This window comes from Sus scrofa, chromosome 14 (genome assembly GCF_000003025.6).
Source record: "Sus scrofa isolate TJ Tabasco breed Duroc chromosome 14, Sscrofa11.1, whole genome shotgun sequence".
Lineage (NCBI taxonomy): Eukaryota > Metazoa > Chordata > Mammalia > Artiodactyla > Suidae > Sus > Sus scrofa.
In genome coordinates, this window is record NC_010456.5 from 20,678,162 (window position 1) to 20,691,514 (window position 13,353).

The window sequence follows — 13,353 nt, forward strand, 5'->3', positions numbered from 1 at the left end:
TTCTTGACCAGTCAAAGCCTGAGAAGGCTCTGTCCCCTTCTCAGAGACCCCATTGAGGGAGATCTCATTGCTGGTTTTGACAATGGAGGGGACAAAGTGGCAAGGGGTGCAGGTGGCCAGGAGGGGCACTCGGCTCCTACTGAGACCTCATCTGGCAGCTATGAGGAGCTGAGCTCTTTCCTGGGCACCTGTGCACAGGTGAGAACACACCAGTGGGCACAGTGGTTTTAGTCTGTACCAATTTATTACAGCAGCAATAGAAAACAAAAATGACTGAATACGCTGCTTCACAAATTTGCCACTATTCTGTTAAATATTTATTGATGTTAAATCCACATTACACCAGCACAACAATCCAAAGTAGTAAGATAATACTTTTTTTTATAAATATAACATGAAAGGTGGCAAAATGATGCTACTTAATCCCAAAACCAGCAAATTAGCAAAAAGTCACATTCAGAAAAATTTGGCAAGTAAGATAAATTCTACAATAGAGAAAGGTCCAGGAAAGAGTTGGCACGTGTCCAAAACCTCACAGAAGCAATGCACGCAGGTGTGGTCGGAGAACCTGGGCCCCTGTGGAGCCTGGGGCACCGGAGCTCAAGCCTGTCAGCTAAGGCGTGGTTGGTTGGTGCTCATACAAGTAGTCATATAGAATACACAGGGTGGCACACAGATACAAAAGCATTAAAAATACTACGTATCGAACTGAGTAACTGAGCTAAGAGAGTTCAACATTTTCATTATAAATAATGGAAGATTATGTGTTTTGCGTAAGGAATACAGTGTGTTCGCTTCGTAGCAAAGTACCATTAAAGACTCATGTTTTAGAATAGCAGGCCAAATTGCTTTTTCCCCTTTTTAAGTTTCTTGGTTCCGACTTAAAAACCCTCAAGTCTGGTCAGAATCCACTCCATGTGGCTGACAAAGAACCACAGACATCGAAAAGCAGTCTTGGCCGAGATGCCTGCACCAAGTCCTTGGAACCCAGCACCTTAAGGCAAAGGTCTCATGGCAGCAGGGAAGTGAACCAGCTTTCCCCCTGTACCTTGACGCCAACCTACTTCTGTCTCCCTAAGTCTACATTCGCCCCAAGCAGATCAGAGCCCACCCGCTGTTTCTGATCCGTGACAACTTCACAGCTCAGCCTTATGTTCAACTTGCGCTTCGCACCTAAAACCTCCAGCGACAGCCCCAGCTCAGACACTGCAGCGTCCGGAGCACAAGCTTCTTCCTGGCTGACCCTTGGTTCCCTGATTAGGGACCGGCAGTGGCGGCTCACCTGTGCTTTGATGAGTTTTGAAGAAAACCGAAGAAAAGCCTGGCCTTTACCACCTCCTGCTGTCCTGCTTTCATCTCAGCGAGCACAGTCTCAGTGCCGGTCGCATTTCCCTCCCCTCCTCTCTGCTCCTTCCAAACCCCTTTCCTCTGCACGCTACTCACCTTGGTCACTTGGGTGGTTTGGATGCGCTTTGTGGAATGGACTGTGATTTAGTTCTGCTCTGTACAGAGTACTTTTTAGGTGTATTTGTACTAGAATATGGTTTGTCAGTAAGCTTCCTACCAAGGTAACAGAAAAAGCAACTACTACACACAAAGAAAAAAAGGTTAGGAACTAAGATGTTAACCTTGTTAGAAAACTCTCGACGTGAATAAAACTTGAAGGCAGGTGGGTGCTTCCGTCCGACTTAGTAGACAATGATTTGTAAAGATGAGGCGTCTGCTTGGAATTCTGGGTGGCGCCCTCCCCGCCTCCCATCCCACGTGGGAGCACCCGCTCTGCCGGCAGCACCTGCGCGAGTGGTGAAGGCACTTGTGACCAGGCAGCTGTGGTGACCTGTGTTCCTTCAGCACTCTGGCATCTCAGACCCTGTAATCACAGCAATCCCCAAAGTTTACACCTGGCTGCTCAGTGTGAGTTCTCTGTGCAAGAGTGCGCTGCCTCTGTGCCGCCTGCGCCACCTCTTTGATTGGTTTACCGGGAAGAAAAGTGGGATTCGGGTGTTGTTTTATGTCTTAAGAGTCAAAGGTGCGTTTCTGCCTTTCCTGTAATAGGACGGAGGAGAACGCTGGTCAAGGCCACGGCTGGTGCAGTGTCTCGGCTCTGGTGAGAAACGGGGTTACAGGTCCTCACTCTCCACCAGGCCCGGGCTCAGCGTCAGGTGGGATGGGCTGGCTTCGGGCTGGAAGGCGGCTCTGATGTCCAGGCCCTGGTCCGAGAGCGCGGCGTAGCGGCTGGCCGAGGGCCGCACCCGCTTCGGCTTCGTACTTGGCGGTGGCTGCTGCCACTGGGCTGCAAGACACAAGGGGACATCATTCGGTTAAGGTGACCTGAATCAGGATGTTACAGCAGCTGCCATGCACCAGTCCCCCAGGACTGAACAGGTACATGGCAGGCGTCCTAAAATGTAACAATTGTACCCTATGGGTCTAACATCTATTCAGGACAGTGGGACCAGCAGCTGGTGTATAAAAAGATGTGCAGTTTAGCTGCATTTCACAATTAGCACTCCCTGCAGCAAGGTAACCCTTTGAAATGGTCAAGAAGCTTCCTAATTCTCCCTTCCCGCCTCTTTAAAAACAGTCAAAGCCAGAATGTTTAAATGCCACAGCATCACAGTGGCCAGGTGTTCTGGACCGATGTCCTAACACCGATGGGGTGAAAGGAACTGGGCCCTAGGGAAGGCCGAGGCCACTCATTTCTTAAAGAACCTCACCAAGTTCGTTCTTATGTTGGAAATCAGTTCTGCATTTTCCTAGTGGTCTCCTAGTCACTAGCTCCATCACACACTGTTATTGGGCTAATGTGTTAATGTCAAGGGGAATGATTCTCTTTAAATCTAGGAGCATGTACACAAATACATGGACAAAAACACTACAGACCTACTGCTGACTGCTTCACATGTGTTAACAAAAAGCACTAAGCCACGGGCAGTACGCATCTAGGATCGCTTTCACACGTCTACTGTGAATTCAGACACTGTCACAGGATGGGAACTTAGGAAGAAATGTTAAAAGGCCGTCATTTGCACAGCACAGTAACAAAATCTGAAAAGTAGGTGGTTAGGCCTTGGCCTAGTGTTAACTCCTAAGGGTGCTGGGGTAAGAAAGCCACAGCAGAGGAGCCGCAGTAAGAGAAATCCACATGCACGTTTTGCTAAAAATGCAAAGTTCTGAATGATACTTGGGCACTGTCCTCCTGGCGAGGGTCACTGTTAATGCTGAGAAACTATAAACAGAAAGAGAAAGAGCAGGTGAAATTTCTGGCAAATGAAACGATGGTTGTTTATAAGATCAAGTCAAAGTAACATGACTTGTGGTGCTGACGCCTAATTTTCATAACGAGAAGAAGCGGGGTGCAGGGCAGAGAGAGCGGCACTCACTGTACACGTCCAGCCGGGCTGTGCAGGACACGATCCCCGCCTCGTTCTTGGCCGACACGGTGTACCAGCCGGCGTCGTCCTTGCTGGCTCCCTGGATGAGCAGACACACGTAGCCGTGGCTGTCCTGGTGCATGCTGTGTGAGAGGGTGGGGCTCAGGACCGGCTCTGGACACGCGGCACGGCCACTGTGAGGTCAGGGGATGTTGGGCGGGCAGTGGGCAGAAGACCTATTTATTCTAGAGAAGCTGCCACCAACACTGGGGCGGGTGTGGAAGGAATCTGAGTCCTTCTTGCGGGGGGGTGTTGGTCTGCCCTCCCAAACCCCTGGGCGGGCTCTACCTTTCCATCCACGGGAGAGCCCAACCCTCAAACGCCCGTGGCTTCGGGAAGGGGCGGGGCCTTCTCCAAGCGCAGGCGCATATGGGGGACGCTGCCCAGGAGGCTGGCACTAAGTGCCCCAGGCCCCGCGCCTGATCCCAGCGGCACCAGAGAGCTCTTACCTCACTCGGTCGGTGCTGTGAGTGAGCGATTCGTTTTCTTTCTTCCAGAAGATCTGTGGTGGCGGTGCCCCCGCCACCCGGCACTCCAGGCGCACCGGGTATCCGTCGGCCACACCCGTGTTCTGCAGCTTCTCCAGAAACACGGGGGGCTTGTGTGCCTCCTTAGCTGTGGAAACAAGAGACCATGACCTGTGACGGATGGAGGACCCAGTGCTTCTAGAGCTTTCCTGACACCACAGTTACTTCGGGTGGCAGGATGCGCGTCCTCTTTTGTGAACACGGCCGGGTGCTTCCCTAGAGCAACCAGCCAGGGAGCGGCCAGGGCCTCCCACCTGTACCCTCCCTGCGCTGTCGCTTCTTCAAGGAACTTGGTGGCTCCACAGTGGAGCCTGGCCCTCAGCTCACTGCAGGGACCCTGGGAAAGCCCTTCATCTAATTCCTAACCCAGATGCTGTGAGGACCAGCTGGAGCCTCTGAAAGTCGTGGTAAGAAGTAAACGTTAGTTTTTTTCAAATTAGAACAGATAACACTGTCTCCCCACACTCAACTCCTAACGATCCTATCAACCTCTCTAAAAATACATTTTCTGTATTAACAAAGGGTAAAAACAAACTTATTCTGTTAGGCTAATTTTCTAAAGGTATTGTTATATGTATAATTAAGTCAAAAGCAAATCTGAGTTTAATTTGTCTTCGACATTGGGGGCAGATCACAAAGTTTCAGTTGTGAACTGTGAACCACCGCCCTCTACTTTAAAACTAGGTACAGCGTGGAACTTTGTGCATAAGTGACTTGGTTCCTGGAGCCTGGGCTGCTGTTGCCCTCTGCATGTAACCGTGGGGGCCTATGAGGTGGGAATCACCCAGAAAAACTGTGCAACAAACCCTTTTCTGTCAGCCAAGCTGATGGGGAAGGGCAGAGAAATCACCTCGGCGATGCTGAAAATAAAGCAGCGTTTCTGACTCGCCAGGTCCTAACTGGCTCGGCTAACAGTGGGGTCTCCTTTTCCAGTTGGTGTAGGTACCTTCCCCATGGGTTACCTGAGTCCCCTGGTGAGAGGACTTGGGGGCCTACCTGCAACCACAAGCTCCAGGCTGAAGGAGTTCTGTCCTGCCCGGTTGGTGGCCACGCAGGTGTAGATGCCAGCGTCCCGGGCCGAGACGGGCTCAATGATCAGCGAGTGCACCCCGTTCTCACGCACCAGCATCTTGTGGGCACTGTCCGGGCGGATGGGCTTTCCATCCAACTGCCAGCTGAGATCTGGGGTCGGCAGCCCACTGACCTACCCGGAAAGGAAGGGTGTGTGAGTTCCTAAGTGTGCAAACACAGCCAGGTTGTGAACGGCTGGACACTGGCACAAACCCCCGGCCCAATGCCTGGGCTCCTGGCATCAGTTCACGTTTCTCTTCATTGTTTAGCCTCTAGCTAGTGTCTTAGCACAGAAAGCTCCACTTCTGAACATTTCTTACAGGGCAACCCAGAAAAAGCCAAGTGGGCATTAAACTCATTTCTCACCATCCCTGTTCACCAGTGCCATGAAGGTTACAGGGTGCTGTCATCCCAGGGCTCTGAGCCCTTTGGAGAAAAAGATGTCCAACTGTAACAGTAAGACCCATGCGTGGTAAGTCCCCTGTCCAAGCTGTCACGGCTGTGGACACATTAGTAACTGTGCCCATTAACACATGGGGTTGCTACTACTTTACGGTCCTTGAGACTAAGTATCAGGAGTGATGCAAGATTACCCAGAAACCTCTCTCAATTAGTCAGCATCTCTATGGAAACATCTCAAATCTCCAGACCATGACAGTTATGCAGACCGGAGATGCGGCAGGAGCACGTTTAACCGCTAAAAGCATACTGTGTCATGAAGGTGGAGTGGCTGCCATCTGTCAGCTCTCTGTATTTGAGCCCTGGATTCTGAGGGGGAAGAAAAGCCAGTTAAGGAAGGCCTCTTTGCTCTATCCCAGACACGCCAGAGGGAAATTACAGCCAAACAGATGCAGTGGGACTGTAAACCCATTCTTTGGAAGAAGCAGCTCTGCCAAAATCAGCCAGAGAACTAAATCCCATTCCTGCTGCATGATGTTCATTTATATGGCCCGGAGGGTGCCTCCCTCAAACAACAGCAAAGGCCAGGAGAGTTTAAGGGAAACAATTTAGTCAGCTTAAATCACTAGTACAAAGAGGCCAGGCGCTCTGCTCCCCGATCCACCCTCTGCCACTCCCGGTGCCGCCACCAGTCTGAGGAAGGGGTTAGGCGCTCTTGCCCAGGCTGCATGCCTGTCCCCTTCAACAGGTGGATCCTGGACATGTGTGTAGGAGGGGGATGCCCCATGCACCCTCTGGCCACCTGAGCTGCAGTCATGGGGTCAGCGGACAGGGCTCTGCCTGGTCAGGCAGAGGGAGAGGCCGGTCCTACTATGCTTTCCAAGTCCTGCTAAGAGAGCCTCAGCTCAGGAACTGAGGGTCTCTGTAAGCAGATCCTAAGTTAGCAGGTGGATGCTCCTTGCTGCCATGGAAACAGGAGGAGGGAGAACAGCAGACTTAGGACCGTCCAGGGCAGTCAGTGTCCAGAAGCACACCAGAGATCATCAGGGCTGCTTTATGTGGAGAACCTAGTTGCTGCCTTAGGGACTGACTTATTTTCATGATTTTTTTTTTCTCTAAAAGCCTATAGATACTGATAATTTTTTTTTCCCTAAACTGGGTAGCATTCCATCTGTCCATGTGACAAGATTTTCCCCACTTTACCGAGGCCTGATCATAACAGTTATGAAGTCAACAGATTACTTTTTGTTTCCAATATTCTTTTAAAGGCAGGCATTTCAAGAGAGTTGTGTCACTTGTGGTAAAACAAAGTGCAATGATTTCTGTTTAAATATGATCATAAGCAGAGCCAATATTATGGTGAATCTATCTCTATATAGCCACCATCTCCATTCACTCTGTTTTGTAATTTTAAATTTTAAAATAGATCCCAGACTTTACATAATAAAGTATCATTCTAAAAAATAGATTTCCATACATAATCACAGTTCCCTTTTTACACATAATTAAATCAATAATTCATTTATATCATCCAACAATCCATTTAAATAAAATTTCCCGTTGACTCAAATGTCATTTTACAGATGATCTGTATGATTTCTTAGTTACAGACCCAAAATAAATACACACATTATAAATATATACATGCTGAAACTCAATCAGCATACTTATACTGTAAAAAGAATTATGCTGAGAGATAAAGGATCTTTGTTAATTCATTTATCCTTTTATACCTTCCTGCAAGCCCATGTTTATTAATCCTGAGTGCTTCATCTGGGTTCTGCAATCCCAGGGAGAACCAGCAGAGGGAGCCCAAATAATTTAAAAAAAAATTGCATTTCAGAACTACAATTTAAAATTAAGGTCAATAACATTCTTTGAAGCCAGCATACTCTAATGGCTCAAACCAGACAAAGACACTATCAAAAAAGAAAATTATAGGCCAATATCTTTGATGACTATAGGCACAAAAATTCTCAACAAAATTTTAGCCAACCAAATCCAACAACATATAAAAAAGATCATACACCACAACCAAATCCAACAACATATAAAAAAGATCATACACCACAACCAAGTGGGATTCATCCCAAGTTCAAAAGGATGGTTTAACATATGCGAATCAACCAATGTCATATACCACATTAACAAGCGAATCAACCAATGTCATATACCGTATTAACAAAAGAAAAGTCAAAAACCACATGATCATCTGAATAGATGCAGAAAAAGCATTTGACAAAATCCAACATCCATTCATGACAAAAACGCTTACTAAAGTAGGTATAGAGGGAACATACCTTAACATAATAAAAGCCATTTATGACAAACCCACAGCCAACATAACACTCAATGAAGGAAAGCTGAAAGCCTTCCTGCTAAAAGCTGGAGCAAGACAAGGATGCCCACTCTCACCACTTTCATTAAACATAGTATAGGAAGTCCTAGCCACAGCAATCTGACAAACAAAAGAAATAAAAGGTATCCAAAAAGGGGTAAAATTGTCACTATATGCAGATGACATGATACTCTATATAGAAAACCCAAGGACTCCACACAAAAACTATTGGAACTGATCAATGGATTCAGCAAAGTAGCAAGATACAGGATTAACATTCAGAAATTGGTTGCATTTCTGTATACTAACGATGAAATATTAGAAAAGGAATATAAAAGTACCTTTTTAAAATTGCACCTTAAAAATTAAAAACCTAGGAATAAGCTTAACCAATGAGGTGAAGGAATTCTACTCTGAGAACTATAAAACATTAATCAAGGAAATTAAATAGGATTCAAAGAAATGGAAAGATACTCCATGCTCCTGGACTGGAAGAATTAACATCATTACAATGGCCATACTACCCAAAGCAATCTACAGATTCAGTGCAATCCCTATCAAATTACCCACGACATTTTTCACAGAACTAGAACAAAACAATTCAAAAATTTATATGGAACCATAAATGACCCAGAATTTCCAAAGCAATCCTGAGGGGGAAAAAACTAAGCAGGAGGCATAACTCTCCCAGACTTCAGACAATATTACAAAGCTACAGTAATCAGGACAGTGTGGTACTGGTACCAAAACAGACACACAGATCAATGGAAGAATAGAAAATCCAGAAATAAACCCAGACACCTATGGTCAATCTTTGACAAAGGTGGCAAGAACATAAAATGGGGAAAAAAAACCAGCCTCTTCAGCAAGTGGTGCTGGGAAAACTGGATAGCTGGATGTACACCAATGAAACTAGAACATACCCTCACACCATGCACAAAAATTAACTCAAAATGGCTTAAACACTTAAACATAAGATAAGATACCATAAAACTCCTAGAAGAGAACACAGGCAAAACATTCTCTGACATCAACCGTACAAATATTTTCTTAGGTCAGTCTCCCAGGGCAATAGAAATAAAAACAAAAATAAACCAATGGGACCTTACAAGCTTTTGCACGCAAAGGAAACCATTAAAAAAAAAAAAGACAACCCATGGGAGAAAATAGCTGCAAATGATTGATGTATTGGACAAGGGCTTAATCTCCAAAATATATAACAACAAAAAACCCCAAACAATCCAGTTGAAAAATGGGCAGTACACCTAAATAGACATTTCTCCAAAGACATACAGATGGCCAAGAGGCACATGAGAAAATGCTCAACATCACTAATTATGAGAGGAATGCAAATCAAAACTACAATGAGGTACTACCTCATACCAGTCAGAATGGCCATCATTAATAACTCTACAAATAGCAAATACTGGAGAGGGTGTGGAGAAAAGGGAACCCTCCTACACTGTTGGCGGGAAAGTAAATTGGTACAACCACTATGGAAAACAGTATGGAAGTTCCTTGGAAAACTAAATATAGAACTACCATATGATTCAGCAATCCCTTTCCCTGGCATATATCCAAACAAAGCTTTCACTGAAAAAGATACAATGTTCACTGCAGCACTATTCACAATAGCCAAGACATAGAAACAACATAAATGTCCACGTACAGATGAATGGATTAAAAAGATCTGATACATATACACAATGGAATACTACTTAGCCATAAAAAAAGAACAAAATAATGCCATTTGCAGCAATATGCATGCAACTAGAGATTCTCATAGTAAGTGACATAAGTCAGGAAGAGAAAGACATACCATATGATATCACTTATATGTGGAATCTAAAATATGGCACAGATGGACTTATCTACTGAAAAGAAACAGACTCACATTCATAGGGAACAAACCTGTGGTTGCCAAGGGGGAGGGAGTGGGATGGACTGGGAGTTTGGGGTTAGTGGATGCAAACTATTTAGAATGGATGAGCAATGTGGCCCTGCTGTACAGCACAGGGAATTATAGCCAATCACTTGTGATAGAACATGATAGAATATGAGAAAAAAAAAGAGGTATATATATATGTATACCTGGGTTACTTTGCTGTACAGCAGAAACTGACAGAACATTGTAAATCAACTAAAATGAAAAATTTAAAAAATAAAAAATGTAAGATGAAGAATTATACAGTAAAAAAAATCAAATTAAGATCAATAAATAATGGGGCAAAAACATGAAACAATCAAAAACATTTCAGAGCAGTGGTTCCTACACATTTTTGGCCTCGAGGTCCTTTGGGAAGCTCATGGCGGCTGTATCATGTGGTTTCAGACCCGCTCACTCCAGGACAGGATTAGGAAGCCGTGTTGTAAAGCAGATGAAGGAAAGTGCTGCGTTGACGGCTCTTAGAAACAGGAAAGAGGAGGACTTAGCGAGCAGATGTGGACACAAAGCTTGTATGAAAACAGAACAAATATCCACTAATTAAGATCAGGCCATAGGACAGATCCACCGCAGTTATTATGTCAACAAAAAGGAAGACTTACAGGGACAAAACCTGCCAGTGACTTTCTGGGGTTCTAGGTAAAAATACACCTGATAAAAATTTAAAAGGAAAAAAAAATAAAAATAAAAATTTAAAAGGAAAGGCAAAGAATAACTTGGACTATATATAAGCATGCAGTACGTGTCACTCATTTTTCTTTCCCCCTCTTCTGCTGGAAATCATGCTTAAGATGTAACTGTACATAACCTCCCCAAAAGGACCTAAAGGGAAATAGCAGAAAGGAGGCATCAGAGGTGCAGCATCAATAGACTCTGACCTTGCAGTCCATCCGGCAGAGTTTTCCCTCCTGGACAGTCAAGTCCCCAGGCGCCTGCAGGAAGTGAGGTCTGAAGAATCGCTCTTGAATGGGTTCACTTTCATCCGCACTGTCCCTGGATCTGGAACGAGGCCTTTGGACAAGACAGGAAATCAACAGGTGGGAAGGTGTAGAGTGTGAGGAGAGGCAGGACGACACACAGATAGGTAGGTATGTCTAGGTTCTAGGTCACCTGTTTTTTAGAATACATGCCGTAATAATATAAGCTCCTTCCCTGATTGCTAATCCCCAGGTTTACACCATAAAAAAAGTAGGTGAAGCAAAATCTTGTTTCATTTGTAAGTTTATTATGAATTTACTAGTCTGCTACTTGCAGATCTTAAACATTTCTCCTTATAAATCATGAAAGGGGAAATGGGGAAAATGGAGTACTTATAGTAACCTATCTCTTTCCTAAATAAATATTTTTAAAGCTGGATGAGAAGTAGCAGCAGCTGTTGCTCATTTATTACCACCAATTTCTCATCAGAAATGATTGTAACTCTCCACTGTGATTGTAAATATGTAGGAAATTAAAAGTTCTTACATTCTGTAAAAAATTAACATCCTTCTAATAAAAATTCCTTTTTATATTAACCAGGAGAACAAATCACATTTTTAGGCAGGATTTTTTTTTTCTGCATCCATTATTTATATGCGTAAGCACAGTATATTTTGCTTTAAAATTAAACTGCAAACCTCCCAGATTCTGTGCCTCTCTCTCGCTTCAGAGTGTGTGGCCAGAGGCACCTTTAAGAGCCAAATGATTTAATGACTGCAGGGAAGATTGAAGAAAACAGTGGGAGATGCTGCACACAAATTCTGCAGTGATTGCATAATAAAAAAGTAAGTTTAAAAACACTTAACTAGAGACCACAGGAGCAAAGCAAATGAAAGATTAGCATGAAAGGCTAATAAATGGTCATCCTTTCCACAGGGTTCATGCTACTTCAGTGCAGATCTGATTTACAAGCACAGCACTCTCCCAGGACACAGTGACCCTGAGAAAAGTGGGAGAAGATGCAGGCATAGGGACCTGCTGTGGCCTAGCTCACAGCCATGGAGACAGGTGCTGCGGACATCTACCCGATGCTTCTGAAGCCAAGTGCATCACTGAGCACTAACACCCCAGCCCCCAGTCTCAGTGGACTCAGACCCAACAGCATCCCCAACACAGGTCTGACCATGAGATCACCGTCTAAAGCAAACAGCTGAACAAAAGCAGCAGGCAGTTGAGCCCTTGACCATCAGATGAGCTCAGGAAACCGGGTGCTCAGTCCGCAGGCAGTTGCTTAGAGAGGTGTGGCTGGGTGCTAGGCCAGCGCATCTGCAGTGACATGGCTCCACACATTCCTCATGGATCCCAGGGTGTGGCACTCAGCCAGTGTTTCCAGATCCCCCCAATACCATGCCATACTCCAGACCCCTCACGCCCCAAGTTGCAAAGGATCCACAGGCTCACAGAGCGTCCTGCTCTGCCCTCCAGGTCTGAGCTCTCCTGGGGTCTTTCCTGAACCCTGACAGACAGGGACACATGGTACCAATAAGACAACAGTGACCCTGCGTGCACGTACCTTCTGCCGTGAGGGTGGCCTGCGGGCGAGCGGGGGCTGCGGCCCCTCTGGTTCACCGCCTGCACCATCAGCCGTCCCGTGCAGCTGCTGCGGCCCTGTGGGCAGAGGAGAGGAGGATGAGCCAAGCCCAGGTCCCTCCATGGCCCCTGTCCCTCAGGGGCCACTCTGTAGCTGACCCAAGAGCCCCTTTGGCAGCACCTCCCTGGGCCAACCCTCAGCGAATGCAGGTGATGGTGACGAGGGCCTCCTCTGAGCCCTTCAATAAGTGCTGCTGCTTTATCCTGGACGGATGTAAAACCACAGCCCTTGACAAATAACTAACCTGCCCAGGTCTTCCTAACGCTGAACTTGGTGTGAAGCCCAGCAGGGGGCAGTATGTCCCATGCCAATTCCACTGTCTTGGTCAGGTATCTACTGCTTGAAGCTAACTCTGAACCCAGACCAGGTGATTTTTGGTTTCTTTCTAGTCATATATTGATTAAAGGTCACTGGTATCCCTTCCAAACCTCTGCATTAAGAGCTGCCAGATAAAAAAATGAGCTTCCGTATGAAGTGTGACAAGGCGCCTGATGACCACGAGGTAGCTTGTTCCCACACAATGAGCATATTTGATATTTAAAATCCAGAAGCAGTTAAATGCCTGAAACATGACGTCCTATGACAAGGGCCTATCTAGTGAAAAATTGTGTATTTCCTCTCTTTTAAAAATTTTTTACTTGAAGTAAAGCTGGACTGGCTTACAGCCACCCCGCCAAACACACCCAGCCTCGTCTGAAGTATAGTTGACTTAACAATGTTACAGTAGTTTCTGGTGTAAAAGAGTGAGTCAGTATTTCTACAGATTATACACCATATATAAAGTTACCATAAAAGTTGCTTTCCTTACTATTTGCTTTGCTCGTTCAGCAAATAATTTTAATTGGGAGAGATTAAAATAGATTTACATAATTTGGGTAGATTTTTCCTTCGTGGTATAAAGTCCAGAGGATCCACAAAGGAGGTTAAAATGAATCATTATGTAGTTAGAATAAGGTCTAAGTTAAGTTCAACCTTTAACCCTGAATTTGGGGAAGCAGATCTTGGCTGCTTAAAAAAAAAAAAAAAAAACAACCTGGAATGAGGGTTTTTTTTTTTCTTTTCTTTTTAGG

The 13,353-nt window shown here is 45.4% G+C and overlaps 1 protein-coding gene across 6 annotated transcripts in view; it reads right to left on the reverse strand.

Annotated features, from left to right (window-relative positions):
* Positions 295 to 13,353, reverse strand: part of PALLD (palladin, cytoskeletal associated protein) — a 341,670-nt gene continuing 328,611 nt past the window's right edge. For 5 of the 6 annotated variants that reach the window (XM_021073310.1, XM_021073309.1, XM_021073312.1 and 2 more), the window contains 6 exons: positions 12,206 to 12,300; positions 10,593 to 10,725; positions 4,958 to 5,165; positions 3,884 to 4,049; positions 3,384 to 3,517; positions 295 to 2,293 (listed from right to left, as the gene is read on the reverse strand). In XM_021073310.1, the coding sequence (XP_020928969.1) occupies positions 2,121 to 2,293; positions 3,384 to 3,517; positions 3,884 to 4,049; positions 4,958 to 5,165; positions 10,593 to 10,725; positions 12,206 to 12,300 (909 nt within the window). In that variant the 3' untranslated portion in view covers positions 295 to 2,120. Of the gene's footprint in view, positions 2,294 to 3,184; positions 3,230 to 3,383; positions 3,518 to 3,883; positions 4,050 to 4,957; positions 5,166 to 10,592; positions 10,726 to 12,205; positions 12,301 to 13,353 lie in introns of all 6 variants that reach the window. The other variant, XM_021073311.1, reaches the window with a different exon arrangement.